At 32.5% G+C, this 22,116-nt stretch overlaps 1 protein-coding gene across 2 annotated transcripts; it reads right to left on the bottom strand.

Annotated features, from left to right (window-relative positions):
- Nucleotides 1-719: 719 nt before the first annotated feature.
- LOC544256 (TAGL12 transcription factor) lies at nt 720-20,828 on the bottom strand. Of its 2 annotated transcripts, none has more exon segments than NM_001246835.2 (7): nt 720-978; nt 1,071-1,112; nt 1,418-1,459; nt 1,558-1,657; nt 19,338-19,399; nt 20,301-20,385; nt 20,526-20,828. In NM_001246835.2, coding segments are annotated over 7 exon segments (606 nt in total). In that variant the 5' UTR covers nt 20,708-20,828; the 3' UTR covers nt 720-885.
- Nucleotides 20,829-22,116: the final 1,288 nt, after the last annotated feature.

Genomic DNA, 22,116 nt, shown 5'->3' with positions numbered 1-22,116 from the left:
TATTTCGGTTGAGTACAGTGCATCTTCAAGCGGCTACTGGAAGACCTCACTTAGAAAATCTATGATCATCGTTCGAATTCAAGGGTGAGCCAATTACACCGTGCTTTCATGAGATTCTTTTTCGTTTATGCCCACCATTTTTTAAGTTGGACCCTTGTTCTAGTTAGTTGATTAGTTCAATAGTTTAAGGTTGTACCCATTCGTATTTAGACATGGATCATTGTTTAGATGTTTTGGTATATTGACTTTCATATTCTAGGTTATTCTTCTGTATTGTTAGTCGATAGTTGTTAGATATTTGTTGAAGTTTATGGGAACTTCAGTTTTTAGCTTTTATTTCCGCTTTCATATACTTATATCCCTTTGTATTATGATTTAGTTTCTTTGTTTGGGCTGTAGTAGTGATTCTCCCACCGAACTGAATTCAAGTATTACTTCCTACGCCAATGTATAGTTTCTTTAGGAGTACTCTTTTGCTTGCAATCAATCTGGAGGTGAAAAGTTTAATTTATGACATTTAAATTTAATGTAGGGATAAAATTGTAATCTAGCTTCTGTGTAAACTTCTTCTCACTTTATATATATATATATATATATATATAATAAGTTCATTTAACCAATCAATAACAAAATAATGATTCATTTGAATAACAAAACAAGAAGTTGACTCAGAAATTATAAGATGACATATATAATAAGTAGCACCATACTAGAGAAGATACACTAAAAAGGCTCACACACTAAACATATTACCTAAATTGAACATAATAACATACTTATATGTTCATCTCTCCAAAGTGAAATTACTCAATCATCATTATTACATCTCCTTACCAAATTACATAGATGCTTCACAACAAGAATAACTTACATAGTGAGCATATGTTAAAACTGAAATATCTCATTTTGTACAGTTAGTGGGCATTGAAAGTCAGTCAAATTCTGGGTCATGTTAGTCACAGTGTATTGCTCATCTATCTGCAAAATACACAATGATAAAATAAATGTTTACGATGATAACTATTATAAGTAAATTTTTTTTGAATATATGGAATTCCAAAGGTATTTACCTTATCCTGTAAATATTTGTTTGCAGCTTCCAGTATCCCTTCCTAATATAAATATGATAATATTTTTAGTAATTAAACTAAAGGTTGTAAGAAACAAGTACTACCACAAAATATTAAATCATAATATGCTTAGAAACTTTACATCACGTTTGAAGATATTGTGTCCCAAATAAAAATCCATAAAGCTCATTATATTGGAATAAACTTCACTAATCATAATTACCAAGTAGAATTGTACTACTTTCGTCTCAAGATAAGTGTTGAGAATTAAGAAAAATAATAAATAGAAAGTACATCTTCTTCAAAAGTAAACTTGTTAGTAATATAAAACTTGGATATTGCCTAACCTTATTCTTCAACAGTTGGATCTCTTGAAACATGATATCCATCTGCAAGACATTCAAACAACGCTCATTTCACATGAATAAAAGTACTAGACTAAATAATTCCAATGACAAATAATTTGGTGCTTTTATGAAATTATTACCTTTGCTGAACGAATATGATACATCCAAATTTCAAGGTACTTTTCAAGTGAATGAAGTTCATCTAGTGTCATTGTTCCTGCGCCTCCCCCATACATGTAGCTAAAGAGACATTGTTTTGATAATTAAACTTTATATTGTTATTGACGAATAAGAAGAAGAGGAACTAATAATTAGCTGAATGCATGGTACTTTCATAAGAGGCATGGACACGCCAAGGACAATGCTATAAATTGCATGATGGCTATCCCTAGAGTAATTCTCACAATAGCAATTACAACTACAGAGTAATCAAGTTTTCAAGGGAACGAGTACTATGGCTAATACACATGGTATATCAAGTGACATGATATTTACTCACCATATTGGCACGGTGATGTATGTATCTATCTTCGGGAGGCTACGAGACATTCAAAGTAAAACTATATTTTTTTATTCATTATCATATGAAATTAATTACCTATCTCTTGAGTTTTGAAACTTCATATTTCATTCACTCACATGGTGGGAACAAGATCAGATGCAATACAATATGGCGTAACTATTGCAAAAAAATGATAATCACACCCAGGATAATGTCCAAACTAAATAGCAATAACAAGAGAGTAACTGCCACACCAAATATTAAAATGGGTAAATATGATACCCGAATAAGTAATACAATAATATTGATAAAAAATTTGGTAGTGTCAAAATGCTACTACTCAACACGCTTTTATTTCTTACAACTTACAATAATATTACTTGCACACTATTTTCTCACAAAGAAGTAGTTTGTGGATTACTCTCTCTACTCTCTATTACTTCTCTATTTTGGTGTGTCTTCAAGTGTTCAATTACCACTCAATTTATAAAGTTTTTTGAACACTTGATTGCATCATTATTGACATAATGTGGTAGCCAATTTCCACAAAAATTGGCTGCCAAACTCTACCAAACTTATACCAAACATTGACTACCTACTTCCACAAATGTGGCTACAAACTTTCACATTGATGACTATCAATTTTCACATTTGTGGCTAGTAATTTCAACAAGTATGGTTGCCAAATTAATTGATGCCAATATTTTATTCCCACAAATCTCTCCCTAATTTTGATTTTTCTTCTTTACTCCAAAGCTTGATCTCAAACTTTGAAAATCATCAAACTTAAGAGGCTTTGTAAAGATATCTGCTACTTGATCATATATTTCACATACTTGAACTCTACTCTTTCTTGGCAATGCATTCTCTGATAAAGTGATACCTTGTGTCTATGTGCTTGCTTCGATCATGATACACATGATTCTTTGCAAGTGCTAGCGCAGATTTTTTATCAACACAAATCATTGTGGCTTCAATTTGTGGAAAATTTAGTTCCTTCAATAATCGTCTCAATCAAATAGCATGACACGTACATGATGTCGCTGCCACATATTCAGATTTACAAGTTGAGAGAGTAGCAATTGATTGTTTCTTTGAACTCCAAGAAATAACACAATCACCTAAAAAAACACAAAATCTGATGTGCTTTTTCTATCATCAACTTCTCGCACATAATCACTATCACAATATCCTACAAGATAAAAATCATCAGAAGAAGAATAAAATAGCCCCAGGTCAATTCTACCTTTTAGGTAGCAAAAAATTGTTTTAGCGACCTTCCAGTGAGTGGAGGTAGGAGCTTCCATGAAAGGACTTACTACTCCAACTGCAAAGAGTATATGTGGTCTCGTACATGTCAAGTACCTCAGACTTCCTACGAGACTTTTGAACAAAGTGGAATCCACTTTTTCTCCATCGTCAGACTTAGAAAATTTTGTTCCACTTTCCATTGGTATGTTCACAGGGTTGCAATCAAACATGTTGAACTTCTTCAAAATCACATTTGTATAGTTTTCTTGAGATATGAAGATGTCTTCCTCCATTTGCTTCACTTCTAGGCCTAAGTAATATGATATGAGCCCTATGTCCGTCATGTCAAACTCAAGGGACATAGCTTTTTTGAAAGCTTCAAATAGAATTGAGTTGTTACCCGTTATAATGAGATCATCAACACAAACACAAACAAGCAGAATATCTCCATTAGTATGAACTTTAATGTAAGGAGCATATTCATGGAGACAACGAGTAACCCATTGTCTTGAAAGTATATTGTCAAAGCGACTATTCCAAGCTCTTGGAGCTTTCTTCAACCCATATAAGACTTTCTTCAACCTCAATACCTTATCTTCATGATTTTTAACCACAAAACCCAATGGTTGCTCAACATAGAGTTCTTCTTCAAGATATCCATTCAAGAATTCTGATTTGACATCTAGTTGATGGATCTTCCACTTCATTTGCGCCGCTAAAGAGATCATAGACGGATTGTCTCCATGCGGGCAATAGGCGCATAGACTATTTCATTGTCAATATCATGCCTTTGTTTATAGCCTTTAGCCACAAGTCTTGTGTTGTATCGTTCAACCTCTCTATGGGCATTTTTCTTCGTCTTGTATACCCATTTGACTCCAATTGCTCGATGTTCCTTGGGAAGAGTTATTAACTCCCAAGTGTTGTTCTTCTTCTCTATTGACTGAATCTACTCCTCCCTGGCTTGTCTCAACCTTTTGTTAGTAACAACTTCATCAAAATTTATTGGTTCACTATCAACAAAGAGACAACACAGAAAATCAAAATTAGTAATTTATTTTGTGTCATCAAAGAGTTCTTGAATGCTCCTCATCTTATGTGGCCTTTCACTTGAACTCTCTTGAGAAGATGGAGATGCAACATTTGCTGGTGAAGGAGGCAGGGTTGCATCCCGTGCAGGTGTCATGGTCTCCTATTCTTCTTTATCTCTGAAGTATGGAAGAAAATCATATAATTTTTCTTTCGGAGCCTTCCAGTTCCATGATGATTCTTCATTAAATTCAACATCACAACTCACCACCACCTCGTTATTGCTTGGATTGTACAATTTGTAGACTTTTTAACTTGCGTTATAACAAACAAACATATACTTGACACTCCGATCGTCAAGCTTAGCTCTCCCTTGATGTGGAACATGAGCGTAGGCTGTTCTCTCAAATATTCTCAAAGTTCTTAACACTTGACTTTCTTCCTCTCCATGCTTCTTGAGGTGTTTGATCTCGTACACTTCTTGTTGGAGGCCTGTTGCTCAAATAAATTGCACAATAAAAAGCTTCAGCACAAAATTCTTTTGGTAGATGTTTAGCTTTCAACATACATCTAGCCATATTAAGAATTGTTCTATTCTTTCTTTCTACAACTCCATTTTGTTGGGGCGAGTAAGATACCGTTAGAGGAAGACGAATTCCATGAGATTGACAAAAGTCATTAAATTCTTTTGAAGTGAATTTGTCTTCTCTATCGGACCTTAATGCTTTTATTTCATAACCACTTTCTTTTTCTACAAGTGTTTCGAAATTTTTAAAGGCAACAAAAACTTCAGATTATTGCTTCAAGAAGTATACCCAACTCTTTCTACTGAAATCATCAATAAAGAGCAAAAAGTATTTTCTTTTACCAAAAGAAGGTGGATCGATTGGACTACACACATCGGTGTGTACAAGTTGGAGTGGCATACTTGTTCTTGATGTAGTCTCCTTTGGAAAACTCCTCCTTTCATGTTTTCCAAGAAGACAAGCTTCACACAATTAATTTGGACGGTTGATTAACGGTATCGCATCAACCATGTTCTTGTCTCCCATTGATTTGAGCGGATCAAAGTTCAAGTGCCCAAATCTCATATGCCAACACCATGAGTCATCTTGCACATTAGTCTTCAAAAACTTTGCATCGATACTTTGAAGATTCAAAGGAAACAACCTATTCTTTGCCATATGAACTCTAGCAATTAAGTTGTCATTTGAATCTCTCAGCCAAAGATGCATATTTTTCATATGAATATCATATTCTTTTTTAAGAAGTTGACCCAAACTCAAAATATTACTTTTTAATTTTGGTACATAATAAACATTGGCAATCAATTTATGACCACAGGATATAAAAATCGTACCTATCCCTTCAATTTGAATCTTTATGTATCTCTTAAAGACACATTATCTTTCACTATCTTCTTTATCTCCACAAACTTATCTTTGTAACTACACATATGTTGCTTTCTCCATTGTCAAGATACCATGAGTTGCAATTATCTTTATCTTTTTCTTTGGGTGTTAATAATAGTGTTGATCCATCTTCATCTTTGTTGTTGTCAACAATATTAACTTTTTCTTCAACATTATTAAGACATTCCCAAGAGTAATTTCAAATTTTAGGACAGTTATAATACTCAATTTTAGATTTTTCATACCTCATTTCATTTGTGCCGTGATAGGCTCCACGACCTCTACCCCCTCCCTGACCACGACCACAACCTCTAAGTGACTGGTGACATTTATCTTCATTGTTGAAATGATTGGTATAACTTCTTCCTCTTCCTAGGCCTCTACAACCTCACCATTGTTCATTTCCTTTATAACTTTTCTCACCTGCAAATACTTTGAAGGATGCATAAGTTTTAAGAAATTGTTGTATTGACTCTTCTTTTCTCCTTTCATTTTCTCTTCATGGGCTAGTAAAGAAACTTCCAATTAATCTACCGTCATAGAGTCTATATCTTTAGACTTCAATAGCACACACCACATAATCAAATTTAGGTGTTAAAGAACGAATGATCTATTCTACCAGACGCACATCATCTACTTCTCGTCGTATCTTTTTAGTTTATTTACAACAACCATCAATCTTGAACAATAATCTGAAATGGATTTGAATTCTTTCATTCTTAAAACTTCAAAGTTAGCCCTTAGAGTTTGAAGTTTTAACTTCTTTGCTTTATCAACTCCTTGGTGGTTGCATCAGCCACCTTCTTAAACATGCCATCATCCAAACAATGATGGATAAGAGCGAGGGCATGTTAATCTTTCTTTCTTGTCATTAACAAGACCTCATTTTCATTTGAGGGCAAAATTTCCTCATTTAAGGGTTTTGTATGCCCTTTATCTACCAAACAACTTGAGAGCCAAGAATAACTTTTATTCGTAGACACTATTTTTCTTAATTTTCTTTTGTGAGACTATGGTTTTGAAAGGACAACAGACTATTATTTGCTATGGCTCTGATACCTCGTTGTTGGACAAAATTATAATCACATCTAGGACAATGTCCAAACTAAATAGCAATAGCAAGAGAGTAACAACGACACCAAATATTAAAATGGGGTAAATATGATACCCGAATAAGTAATACAATAATATTGATGAAAAACTTGGTAGTGTCAAAAGACTACTACTCAATACACTTCTCTATTTTGGTGTGTCTTCAAGTGTTACTATAGCAAACTTTGACTACCTGAATTCCACAAACATGGCTACCAACTTTCACATTGGTGGCTACCAATTTTCACATTTGTGGCTAATATTTTCAACATGTATGACTGCCAAATTAATTGCTGCCATTTTATTCACACAGTATTCACACCCACTGCTAGGGTCCTAATTCAAGGTCATGGTAGAGGTAGGGTAGGTGTTATTTCTCTATCCCAGAGTCGTGCAAAAGATATGTAACCTTAGACTAATATTCATGATATGGATTTTCATAGGGAAGAATGGGCATAGACCAGGTTCCACAAGGCTTCATAACGACTAGAGTTCTACTAAATACTATGTTTTGCATTTTGACTTAACTCATTTCCATCGATGAAATGAATTAATCTCGGTATGTCACAAATTTATGTTGTCTGGGTTAGTCTAGGTTCGTTATCAAGTTCCAGTTCCAATTTCGTTAGCTTATTGGATGGTGTGGCTTAGACATGAGGTATCCCATCACCACCGATGGTTTACATACTAGAGTTGGGATTCAACCCCCAGAAATGATACATGTTCAAGGCTTTCATACTCTGAAGGCACAATCAGTTGCTGATGTGGCTCCTAAAATGGATGCTTTTCGAGTATCACTTGTTATGGAAATACTTGTGAAGATAGTTGAGGAACAAAATATGTTGGATAGATTTGTTTGAATGGGTCTTCTTTGATTCCATGCAGTCCATATTCGTGTTTCAACCATATAGGTGATTCATTAGTAGTTGATTCAAATTTATTTATTTAGTATTGTGAATATTTTCAGGATATGATGCTTGGGTGGATATCCCTATTCCTAATATAGTAGATTTTGACATAATTTTAGCTATGGATTGACTATCTCCTTATCATATTATCTTAGATTGTCATGCCAAGAATGTTACTTCAATAGTGCATGGTCTTCCTTAGTTGTTGTGGAAGGGTATGGTTAGTCATGCCCAGGGGTGGCAAGGGGACCGGGTCGGCCTGCCCCAGCTCGAGAACCGTCCTGCCGAACCCGGTCCCGTAGATATAGGGGTTTAGTGGACTGATCAGGGGACGGTTCGGCGTTTGGTCCTCGTCGATCCTGCCCGACTGACCGATCGATCGCGGGATCTCTTTTTTTAAAAAAAATTTCAAAATCTAGTCATTGGAAACTATTGGGGAAATGGCTAGTGGACCCCTCCCTCCCCCCAAACGAATTTTTTTAACTTTTTCACTTCCCCAACACCCCCCTACCACCCCCTACTTTTAATACTTTAATTTGAACCTTCAAGTTATTATAAATACATTTAACCCATTTTTAATATTATAAATACCCCTCATTCCCTTACTATTTCTTACAAAATCATCTATTCTCATTTCTCTAATCTATTTTCTATATCCTCTCAAGTCTCAATCTTAATTCTTAAATTTTAATTTCTATTCCATTTTAGTCTCATATTATTATAATACATATATTTCAATTTTCAATTCTAAATATACATATTATATCAATATAAATCTCATATTTTCTATCAAGTATATGATTTGGAGTTCCAAATTACAAGTTATAACTAACTACAAGCTTCAAGAATTGATTTAACGTCTGCTAATAACGCAGACGTTTGGTACATTCGTTTTGTAATATTTACATTTTATTTTTCATCTTTAATTTTTGGGTTATTATTATTTTTATATTACTCTTTATATAATTAAATATGAGTTCTAGCAAAAAAAAAGTATTTGTAAAGAAAAAGAGAAAGAACAAGAGAACGAACAAGGTGGCATTTTAAAAATATTTAACTTTGGTAAAAGAAATAGTAAAGAAAAAAATAAGAGTAAATGTGGTGGTACTTCATCTAAATCAATATCTAGAGCTAGATTTAGTGGAAATGATTCTACTTATGTTGATGATACTTCTAATGATATTAACTCAAATGCTCAACTCGATCATGAAAGTTTAGAAAGACATTATGGTAATATTAATCCTAATCTTGATGAAAATTCAGGTGAAGAAGTAGAAGTTGATCCTGCAGAAGAAAAATTAGAAGATACACCTACTAGTCCAATGACACAAGTTCCAAATGAAACTACAAATTTAACGGAGCAAAATTGTGGACGTCCACCCCTTATACCTCCCACAAGGGAGAAGGTGAAGTATCAACGCCCTAAAACATCTATTGTGTGGCAATTTATGACTTTCGATAAGGAAATCAATATTGCTATTTGTAATAAGTGTAAGCAACCTTTTAAACATAGACAAGGTGGGGTCAAGGTGGGACGGGGGGATTAAATAGACATATGTTATCTTGTGTGCCGATTCAATGTAAAGAAGATAAAGCATTAGCTAATAGAAAAAAATAAATTCCAGTTAATAATTTGATATTAGTGGTAATGATTCGATAGGGGTTTCTAACATGGTTCAAGGAACATTAGATCCTTCTAACCGCGGTGATCCACTAACACAACATAAATATATAAGGAAATATATTGCAAAAATTTAGCTAAAATGGTTTCTGTTTGTGGTTTGACTTGTAGTTTTTCTTCAAATCCCGATTTTATTGAATATATTCAACAAACTTATAATCCTGGTTTTAGAGGTTTTGCAAAAAATTACTATTAAATCTGATGTTTTCAAATATCAATGTAAACATTGTCAATTTCTTCATTGTATATTTAGCATATGAGATAGTAGAGTGTCTATAACTTTACCTTCAAATATTTTGAGTGTTTTAGATTATTACATATTTATTGATAAAGTAATGTCTGTCGCATTAGATAATACATCTAATAATACAAACGGTGCTTGTATGTTATAAGTTAGATATGTCCAATTAACATTAAAACTTTTCATGTTAGATGTGTTGCACATATATTGAATTTAGTTGTACAAGATGATATTTCATTATTTGATTGTGATTGCATGAAAATTTAATCTGTTGTTGCTTGGATTTTTTATGTTAATAAAGCTTCTAGAATTAGGGAATTTAATGAGCGTTGTTTACTATGTGAATTGTCACCTAGAAAAATTCCAAGGCATATCAAAACAAGGTGGAATTCTTTTTACGAAATTCTTTTAGTTGCTTACAAATATAAAAGACCCATAGAAATGGTGTTTAATGCTCATAATGCTTACCCATTAGACAGAATTTGTGATGAAGATTGAAAAGAAACTAAATAACTCTTAGAATTTTTAAGACTTTTTTATGATGCTATAACCATGTTTTCTGGAATTTATTATCCTACTATTTCATCAGTATAAAAAAATATTTGTGCTCTTTCAATTAAATTTTCTAAATATTAAAAAATAGATAAATTTAGAGTTGCAATTAAAGGTATGATTGAAAAAAAAATTAATTTTTTTCCTATTCCTCATATTTATTTAACTGATACTTTATTTCATCCTGATTATAAATTTCGAGGTGTGTAGGGTCTTGTTGAAACTTTTTATGATACTTAAGAAATTTTAGAGGAAGAAAATCCAACTTGTGAAACATGTAGGTCTAGCATAAAAGTAGAAGCAAATATTTTGTATGAAAAATACAGAACTACGGAAAATACTCAAGGAGAAGTTGATCAAACTTCTAATCCTGAGAGTGAAGTTCGAATTTCAACTAATATGCGAGGTTTTCTTGGTCTTAATTCTACCAACCGTGATGATTTTGAAGAATATCTTAATCAATCTTTGAAAGCATTGAAAATCAAAGATGGCAATGAAGATTTATTAAGATGGTCGAGGAGGCGAAGCGTTGCATTTCCAATTTTAAGTGAAATGATTCATGATGTTCTAGCTATTCAAGCTTCATCAGTTGCATTAGAGAGTGCTTTTCAGTGTGGAAAAGTTTCAAATTGGCGATCATAGACATTCATTGGCGGAAGAAAGTTTGGAAACATCAATTCTATTTAGAGAATGGGTCAATGCAAATAGGAGGAATAATAATTTGCCAAAGTTAATTCCAAACAAGCATCTTGGGTTAAAACAGTAATTAAAATGTAGTGGTGATGAGTTAGAGTCATAAGAGTTTCTAGCAAGTTTGCCAACACCAGAGGATGTCACCATCGATATGATGCGACAATTATAATTGAATTTTGAAGGAGAAAACAGATATTATTAAATTACATACGAGAACTAATTGAAACAGAACCCTTCCTAGAAGGTGGCTGCATAAATTAGTTACTCATATAATATTTGTAACAAATATTAGTTTTACATATGATGAAACAGAAATCTTCCTAGAAGTTGGCTGCGTAGATTAGTTATTCCACTAATATTTGTAAATTGTAACATCTAATTTCTAAGTTGCAATTAGAGTTTATTGAATAAATTTGAAGTCTTCATTCAAGTCTTTTTAATACAATTATTGTCTTGCATTTTAATTTTAATATATACAATTATACATACATATTTAAATATATACTAAACTAACTTTAAAATACTTAATTTAAAAATCGAAACTTCACATTTGAAATTTCAAGTTTAAATTACTTTAAAATATTTAAAATATAAATTTAAACTTCTAAAATTTGAAATTTAAAACATGAAGCATGAAACTTGAAATTTGAAACATGAAGCTTGAAATTCGAAAATTTAATTTGAAATTTGAAAGTTAAAGTTAAATTTGAAATTTATTAGCTAAAAACATATAATTTCAAAACAAAATTACAAATAAATAAGTATATAAAAAATAAAAAAATCCCCCGTCCCGCTCCATCCTGCCAAACCCCGTCCTATCCCGTATATATAGTGGGACGGGATGGGACATAATTTTGTCCCCCTAATCTCGCGACCTTCAAAATCCCCTATCACCGTCCCCCGTCCTGTCCCCCTTCGTCCCGTCCACCAGTCCCCGTCCCTGTCCTAGTCATGCCCCGAAAAGGGTGATTTTGTTTTGAAGGCGAAGAGAATGATAGAGAAGGGATGTTTGGCTTACTTGTAATATATTTGGGAGACAAGTGTTGGTACTCCCTCATTTGAGTTTGTTCGTGTGATGAGTTAGTTTGTGGAGGTATTTTGACCGACTTACTAGGCATTCCACCAGGCCATAACATCTATTTTGGCATGGATTTACAGTCGATCACTCAACGCATTTCCATTCCACCCTATATGATCACAGTGTTAAAGTTAATAGAATAGTTGCAGGATTTATTGAGTAATAGATTCATCATTCCTACTATTTCCCCTTGGGTTATTCCTAGTTTGTTTGTAAACAAGAAAGATAGTTCTACGCAAATGTGTATTCACAATTGGTACTTACATAAGTTGTTTATCAAAAAGAAATATATGGTACCTCTCATTGATGACTTTCTTGATGAGTTTAAGGGTGCTTCAGTGTTTTCAAAGGTTGATTTGATATTGGGCTTCCATTAGTCAAAGATTCAAGCCTTATATATTGTTAAGATTTCATCATTTTGTTCATCGATGACATCTTGATCTATACCATGGATAGAGGAGAGAATGGGAAACAATTGGCGATTGTGCTTTAAGTCCATGGCATTCTCTGGGCGTGTGATGTTCAAGGATGAGATCCTTGTGGATGCAAAGAAGATCGAGGTTGTTCAGGATTGATCCAGGACTACTTTACTCGCCAATATTTAGATCTTTGTTGGATTGGATGGTTACTAGAGGCGGTTTGTGAAAATGTTTTTTTCTATTGCATCTCCAATAACTAAGTTGGCTATATATATGTGTATATATATATATATATGTATATACATATACATACATATACATACATATATACATATATATATGTATATATATATACATATATATATATATATATGTATACATACATATATACATATATATATATATATTTATGCATACATATATACATATGTATACATACATATATATATACATACATACATATATATACATACATACATATATATATATATACATACATACATATATATATATATATATATATATATGACATTTAGTAGCTCAATGAGTATAAAGCTAACTTCGGAAATCTCAAATCTTTATTGACTTTGGCACTGATTTTTGACTTCACTGATAAAGGGCGAAAAATGTATGATGTATTGTGAAAATTCTTGGTTGTGTGTAATGCATAAAGGCAAGGTTATTGCTTATACTCCTACATTATGAGAAGAACTACCCTTCACATTATTGAAGTTGGTCGTAGTAGTTTTCTCTCTGTAAATTTGGAGGCAATACCTCTATGGCGTTCTTTGAGAGATCTTGACCGATCATAGTAGGCTACAATACTTTTTATACTAGAAGGATCTCAATTTTAGGAAACCTAGGTGGTTAGAGTTTCTCAAGGACTATGATATGATAAAAAAATGTATCACTCGATAAGGACAATGTGGTAAAGATCCCTAGGGTAAAAAGAAAATAAGTATCGGTACTCGTGCATTTTTGTTAGCTGAGTAGCATCCTTTGGCTTTGTACATTTAGTTATTAGCAAACCATTTAGTGTGACTTGATATTTCAAGCACGAGAGCATTCTTGCTAGTGTAGATGCTCAGTCTATTCTCTTGGAGTTCAGTGAGGCTCAACAATTTGAGGATGAAAATAAGGTTGAGACGAAGTGTTTAGGTGTAAAGCTAGAGAGGTAGTATTAGATACGGAGGGAGTTTTGAGTATTAAGGGGTGTTCCTCAAGTATGATACTTAACTTAATTGTTTATGGAGAAAACTCATAGTTGTAGGTGTTTTATCCATACATGGGTAGTAAAGATGTATCATGATTTGAGCCAACATAATTAGTAGTGTAGGACTAAGATATGACTATATTTCCCTCTATGAGATGAGCCCGGTGCTGGAACGATGGATAAAGAGAACTGTGTTGGCCTAAATATTCATGGAGTATGTGTTTAGTGTTTAAATTGACAGCTAAATAAAAAATGGGCACCAAAGACAAAGTGAGTTGGTTTATAGGATGTCAATACCCAAAAGGAGGTAGCTATTGATATTTTGGTAGGATTACCACAAACTTTGATGAAATTTGATGACATTTGGATCATTATTGATAGATTAGCCAAACTTGTTCACTTGATACCACTCCAAACTAGCAACAATTTGTAAAAGTTGGTGCAAATTTACATATACGAGATCATTCATTTTCATAGCGTGCTTATTTCCATCATTTTATAGGGATACTCAATTTATATATCATTTTTGGAGTTTGATGCAAAAGAATTTGGGTACCTGAGTTGAGCTTTGTACAATGTTTCAGCTATAGAATGGTCAATCATATATTTTGGATTATGTCATTAATTTTTAAGGCCGTTGAGATTAGTTTCTTTTTCTCCTTTAGCTGAGTTTGTGTATAATGATAACTTCCATTTCAACATCCAAATGACATCAGTTGAGAATTTTTATGAGAAGATATATAGATCTCCGTGGGAATGTTAGACCTTCGGGTAGTAATATGTTGAGAGATTTTATGGAAAAAGTGAAGTTGATCCAAGAGTGGCTTTTGACAACTAAATTAATTAGGACAAATTAAAGAGATAAAAACAAAATAGTTTAAGGTTTAGGGTTAATGATTGATGGGAAGATTTTGCTCAAGGTATCACCTATGAATGGCATCATGATTTTTTGAAAGAAGGTCAAGCTTAGCCTGAGGCTTATTAGTCCACTAGTGAAGTTTCTTAGGAGGTGTTTACCATGTGTCTATATAAAAGAAATATCATTCAAATAGTTTCCATGTGATTTAGTGAGACATGGTACAATTGGATTGGAATTTGACTTTTAAGGAGAAGCAAGCCTATAACTATATTGGATAAGCATAATAACTTCTGTAAAGGTGCAAAAGATCATCTTGTGGATAAGATACTAAGTCCAACTTCTTGAGCTTTCAAGTATGTCTTATCTCTTTATGTTCTATGTGTGTTTTAAGTCTGATACTTTCGAAGTTTGACCAAAGTCAACATTTGAGGTTGGCAAGGTTATGTCTGAATTTTAATGATTCCAGTACGCTTGCAGGGAGATTTTTAGCCTATATAGGGATTTAGTTTAGTTCTTGGTTGAATTTTGACGTTTTCTTAAGTTTTGAGAGATAAATTATCAGAGAATGTGTTTTGAGTTTAGAGTAGCTTTTGTTATGCTATGAGCTCTGTGGTGTAGCCCACCACATTTGCATAGAAGGACCAGGATGGGATGTCCCCCACAATTGGTAATATTTGTTAAAGAAGAGTTGTAGGACCAGGTATCAATTAGCCTTTGCGTTTTCAATGTGTTACGTTGAGTCAGGTGTTCCGCATTCGTAAACAGATAACTTATGGATTACTCTTTTTTCAGACATAGCTTGGGTGATGAGGAAGTACTTAATAATTTTTTTCTTTTTTGAAAAATTGTGATGGCGATGATTGGCTTGAGACATGGAAATAGTGATTTGTATATTTCATTTTGGACAGATTTATGCGTTATTTTATGTATGTATGAGGAGTGATTAGTAATGAGGATATTACACGAACTGGAATGCAAATAAAATGAAAGAGAAAATGTGGCCGGCCTACATGAAAGAATGAGAAACTTTATTGATATTGAAGCTCGTAGCTTGTGTCTTTAATTGAGAATTTCATTGTATTCATATATGTTGCATGTGCATTAGTCTTCTAATCGTCCTCATTTATAATCATTCCGTTCATTGATCCTTCACTTGAATGAATGGAAACAATATTTTTACGAAAGAGAATCTTAGGCTCGATACATCTTTTTGAATAGGTATATGGACCTTGGGACTCCCTATGAGTCCTTATAACATCCCCAAAATTTCAAAGTTAAGACTTAAGTCACTCTTTATGGTGAATAAGTTTTTTCCCGAGTGATTAAACATTTTCTTAGATGTTAAGGTCACTAAAACTTCATCGCATAAAGTTGAGTTGAAATTTTTCATTCCAAATAAATTTCTCTATGATATTATTCTTTGGTAATCTTCAAACGACCATAACTTTCAACACAAAATGTTTTAGGTGGTCCATGAGCTATCAAATCAAAGTTCTTTGAGTCATCTATCCAACTGAGTTTGCTAAATTTCGAGTTCAAATGAAGAAGATATGCCCATTTGAGTGCAGCCGGTCTAGTTAAGGCAATTCATCCGTTTTAAGGAGGGGCATTTTGGTCTTTTTCTTACCTCCACTAGCCTAGCTCATGTTTCTTGATATTTTACGGGTCTAAAATGCTTAGAATCAGTTTTAGTCATTCCTAAAAACCGCTTAGGATTTTGAGAGGATTTCAAGAGAAGAAAAGAAGAGCGTTCAAGATTTTTGTGAGCTTTGAGGATTTTTGCCAAAAATTTAATCCTTTCAAGGTATGTAAGTTTCCACAGTAATGGTTAGTTCTCCCTCACGCCAATCATGATTTATTTATTGAATTCATCCATGAGATTTCGTGTATTGAGTCTTGATGAGTTTCTTGAAGTTTTTTTCTTCATTCGTTATTAATAAAGATTGATGAGTTCTTGAGGCAAGGGTTTCAAGTTTGAGGTTTGTTCTTTAGGAAATTTGAATATATTTTCTTTTACTTATGTTGGATATACGGATCTAAGAAACTTCGGAAGAAAAACAACTAATTCTAGGTGAATTAGAATAAAAAATCGAGATGAAAATTTGTTAAAATATTCTGGGGGAGGGGTGGTGCGATGCGCCATAGATCTGCCAGGGAGGCTGGCGGGCCACGCATGCAATACGCCAGTAATGGTGTCTTAAAGTTTAGGGGTTGGCACCCTGGAATGCACCAAGGTCGCCTGCCCCTGTTCTTTTTTCGTTTTTCGTGACGTTTGTGTTCTTTTAAAATGTATTTTCACTCTCTTCCTGATTTTAATTATCCAAACTACATTGAATCATCAAGAGATCCTATATATAATAAATCATAACTCTTGAATTCATAATTTAAATTCAAATAGATTTAAGAGTAAAGTTGAGGAAGTTCCTAGAGTCATTTAGAGAAGACTTTTACAATCTTTTAAAACATATTTTAAGATTTGAGTACTTGAATATGAAAGTGAGAAGAAATGTATTCATGAGTTTAAATTGTTATTAAGATTTTTGAGTCGAGTCGTTTATGACCATAATTCCGTATAAATTCCATGAATTGAGAATCCTTGGTGAGGAGTCTATAGTTGAGTCATGAGTTCCGAGTTCTTGAGTCTTCAGTTTTGAGTATTGAGTTTCTATATTTCTATTAAGATCCTTGAGTTGAGTCGTTCATTTCCATAATTTCATATGAACCGTATGAGCTGAGTTATGAATTTTTATATAGCTTTTTAAAGTCAACATTTGAGTTCTTAAACTTAGTTTTGAGAAAGTAAATATAAGTTTTGAGAAAAATATTTTTAACAAATGATTAGTATGACAATCGTGTATGTCATCAATGCATTAGCAGTGTGATATCTAGATATATCATTAATGTTTATACAATATGACTTTCTAAAGTCATCAATGGTCATATTCTACTATGATTTTGATATGTTTTTGAGAAAGTGTTTTTAAGTATGAGTATAACGGGACTATGTATTCCAAAATTATCAATTTTTGCATTGATAAAAAAGAAAATGAGATTTCTAAATGAGTTATAAGATCAAAAGATATTTCAAGAGAAGTTACCTTTTTTAAGACGGTAGTTTGATCAATTACCGCAAACTAGAGGAAGAGTTATGTTTTAAAATATATGAGCATTAGTATATATTATTGGGAGTAGTATTGAGCATTGATATGAGAATGAGTTCAAACAACTTAAAATCCTCATTAACCATGTCTGCCAACATGGGCAAAGGGTGAAATTTTTTAGATGATTTCTTATTGTTTTTTAAGCATAGCTTAGTGGATTCACTTTTTTAGGATGTTCTATACCCCGAAAAGGTATAGGACAATTCTTGCAGCGTGAGCGAGACGTCGTATCATCACATGACTCATATTAATGGTTGTGAATTAGAGAGTCTCTCAAATAAGAGTAATGAGTTTGCTATTATATCTTCATATACATTTGAGTTATTATCTATTGTTTTAAAAACTTCCCGCATATAACATATTTTATTGTTGCTTTCATTTTGAGTTTGAGTTGGGTATCCTGAGTTGATTTGAGTATCCTGAGTTTCAGCTGAGCATCCTAATTTGAGTTGAATATCCTCGAATTGGGTCTAGTATTCTTGAGTCATAGTGAGTTGAGACGAGGTGAGTATGTCTTCCTTATTTCGGTTTGATATTGTACTTATGTTGCAGAGTTTCCCTTACATGCTTGTACATTCCATGTACTGACACCATTTAAGTTCAATGAAATTTAATTTCAGTTTATGTATGATTGAGTTAGTCTTCTGCTTCTAGTCAACCAGGATAAGGATTTGCTTGGGGTCCAATAATGATTCTCGAGTGCCAGTCAAGTTTAGGATGTAGACTCGGATCGTGACTAGTTGTAGATTACAATGTTTCACTTTTGAGTGGGTGTATACCGGTAGGATCATTGTTCATTGCATTGCATTGATTTTCATGCACTATGGGTCGTGTAATCTGTCTCAAACTGTTGGAGAATTTTCTGCGGGTAAAATTTAGTATTTCCTATTTGATATCGTAATTGCTTAAGCTTGGTCGACCTATAATATCTACTAAGTACTTTTGATTTGTACTGACCCTTCATTTTTTGTATCTTTTCTGATGCAAATCCCTACGAGAGTTAGCACAGCGAGTTAGATTCATGATGAGCTCCAGCCTCTGGAGACTTACCCATTTCCCTCTCTATCTTCATTTATTTTTCATTTATACTTTTGACTATGACGTGTAGAATTTTATCAAGTTTTGCTTGTATTAATTAGCTCTTGTGCATGTGACATTGAGGTTTTGGGAATTAATCGAGTGTATATTTGTTTATATAGATATAAATATATAATGAGAGTTTGCAGTATGATTTAATTTGGAGTTATTAGATGTTTCCTTACTCTACTTTTCGTTTTCGTTTGATATTTTAATCTGTATGACATTTTGGACTTTTGATTTCTTAATCTGTATGACATTTTGATTTACCTAGTATATATGATTGGAATCAGAATTAGGTTTTTGTAGGTTCTACATTTTAGAACGTAAGAGAAAAATATTGCAAAGCATATAGATAGTTGGTTCGAACCTACAACACTAATGTGAAAAGCATTTTCACCACTCATTCGTATCACTAATCAGTTGTCAATCATTTTTTTTATGAGTATATATATGTATTTAATTTTTTAATTACAAATATAAGGTCAAATAAGAAAGATAGTGGGTTTGTCAACTCCACCTAACTTTGCCTCTTATTGTACTAGTGTTTAATGATAGGCAATTAATATTTTTTCTGTTTATATCGTAGTTGGCGCTAGTTATGAGGCGCACCATAGGAGATTGTATATAATATTTTGTAAATGAAGATAAGGGTTGTGTCGTTTTATCATTCTCAACAAATTTGTTTGGTAGGTTCAATGTTATCTATAAATAAAAATTAGTTATATTGAGCAGAAATGATAAATATATACCTTAAGCCTTTCTGGAGTACGTCAATCTCATTCTTCAGCATGTTGATCTCCTCTTTTGGGTCCTAAAAAATAGAATTTTCATTTATTACTGTAACATATAAGAAAAAGCTATTGTCTATTTTTATTATTTCTAAATACAACAATTCCTAGCATAAAAACAATTTTTTGATGACATTAAAATTTTCATTTATACAACGTATTGGTAATCTAAGTTAAGTGCATGGACTTTATTTTTTAAACTCCTATAAAATGGATTTTTTTTTATCATAACTACATCTATTTATTTTTAGTTCTCCTTTCCCTCAGCAACAAGACTTGTTTTCTGAGTGGATAGTTTCCAAAAGTCAAAAAGCGAGAAATACAAAGGAAGGGCTCATATCACTTATTACTAATATTTTATAAAAAATAAATAAATAAAAATATTTTGCAGTTAATAATGCAATTATATATTCCAAAGCATGAAGCATCCCGTGCAGTACTTTTGTCTCTAAAAAGTTAGTTAATTTAATCCTTAATTAGTTTTTGTTATCGACTGAATATGAATATAATTATATATCCTGTTGGTCTTCTCACTTTCCAAGTGTCATGCATGCAATAATATTCACTACAAACAGCATCTGATGCTAAAATTGACATTACAATCAGAGTTTGAAATATTATTTATATAGCTGGAAATTCTCCATGATAAATAATAGTAAAGTTACATAAAAAAAACATATATATATATATATATATATATATATATATATATAGATCATAGCAATTAAGCCTAAAATGATATTAAATTTAATGTCAATAAATGTTTCAATACCTTTTGCTAATATGTATATTTATTATTATTATTAAAAGCTATTTTTATTGTAGTGTAATTGATAAGATTGATAAATGTAAGATTAAAAGGGAGAATTCACCAGGTATAACATGTAATTAAACCATAGTATTAAAGTAAGAAAAGGGATTTACCAGAGGTTGTGTATCTTTGGCTTCCTCAGCCACCTCAACTCCCTTGGTTGACTTGATGTACCTCTCAATCAGCCCTTGCATGCTTCTTCCACCACAAAAACACAAAAATGAATAAAATACTTCCTTTTGTTTTATTTTGAAATTATAATATATAGTAGAAATATGTGCGTGTTACATAACATAGAAATAGTAAAAGGAAAGTAAGTTAGAATGAGAGAATAATACCCTTTAGTAGCAAGTTCATAGAGCTTTCCGTGAGCGGAGAAAATGAAAAGACCAATTTCAGCATCGCACAAAACGGAGAGCTCTTTGGCCTTCTTAAGAAGGCCTGCTCGACGTTTGCAGAAAGTGACTTGTCGATGAACTGGATTCTCTATCCTCTTCATTTGAACCTTACCACGAGCCATCTTCTTTCTTTTCTTCTATAGATTCAATTTCTTTTGCTGCTTTTTTGGCAGACAACCTCCCACTAGTTTGAACTAGCTTCGAGGTTGTTGCACTCTACTCTTCTTCTAACTACCTTAGCTTAATTACCACAATTTATAATTATTCACTCTTCCTTCTTCTATCAACATTTTATACTTCCCCATTTTCATTCTTCTACCACCCATACACTTGCTATTAAAATAATGGAACCCACCTTTCCACCTCACTACGAATCTTACCTTTTCATTTCTACTTTCCCACTTTCAAAATACGTTTGATTAAACAAAGAAATTCTAAATTATAATTATGTCAAATACATAATCTTTTAATTTTGTAATATCAGTTAAATATATAATATTATTAAAGAAATAGGTGGTTTTTTTAAAACAGAGCGACTATATGTTTTTGTATAATGGACTTGTACATCTTTTTTTTCCATTACCGCATACCTAAGTTATATATTCCGCCCCAAGTGGCTTAATCAATCTTCATGTTATTAATTTTGTTGCTGCTTGAAAACTGCACTCATCTTTTGTAGCCATCATAATGGAACGCTAACTACTCATTCAGTTTTCTCAGAGGGTTTTGCCCTTTAATATTTTAGCAAATTTTGATTTAGCGTGACTATAATATAGATATTGGGGTAGACTTGTGTGGGTTCCATGGGATTCGCGCTCATCAAAATATTACATGTATTTATGTAGTTATACTACTTTTGAACCTCCTCATAAACAAGAACTAAGTTGTAGCATAGTGGTAAATCTCTTTTTAAATTGACTTCACGTCCAGGGTTCGAATCCACATTTAGATTTATAAAAATAAAATAAAATTGAGGGTCCGTATGCACATTTAAATTTAAACAAAACAAACAATCTGAACGTGCTGAGAGGTTTCTTGTAATAAAACTAAACTTTTTGTACCTATATGCTACTTATTCATATTTTATTGGCTTATTCACAAACTCATACTTCTATTGTTCAAATCCTCAATAAAAATTCTATATCCACCACTAGATACCACACATCAAATGAAAAATGAAAAATAAAAAATGAAATTGAATAAAGATGATTTTTCCGTTGAAAATAGTCGTGTCATAGGATTATTGGCTACTTTTCTTTTGTACCTCTCATCTCTTGAACATGGATTCTTCCCCCTTTCCTCTAAAAACACGGATTCCACTATTAACAAGGAAAAAAAATAATACCAAGTTGGTCCTCCAAGAAAAACTAATTAAGTCCAAATGTACTGTTATGTACTAGCCGAATCTTTAATATAAAATTTGTTGATGTATTTATACAGTATATGGAACCTATATGTATGATGGGAAAAATAATTATCGAGCCAAAGTATGTAGATTTCTTTGTGTTATTTCTACAGAGAAAAAAAAATA

This window comes from Solanum lycopersicum, chromosome 11, assembly GCF_036512215.1.
Source record: "Solanum lycopersicum chromosome 11, SLM_r2.1".
Lineage (NCBI taxonomy): Eukaryota > Viridiplantae > Streptophyta > Magnoliopsida > Solanales > Solanaceae > Solanum > Solanum lycopersicum.
The sequence above is the reverse complement of the archived record's forward strand: the minus strand, read 5'-3'. Positions and strand labels throughout refer to the sequence as shown.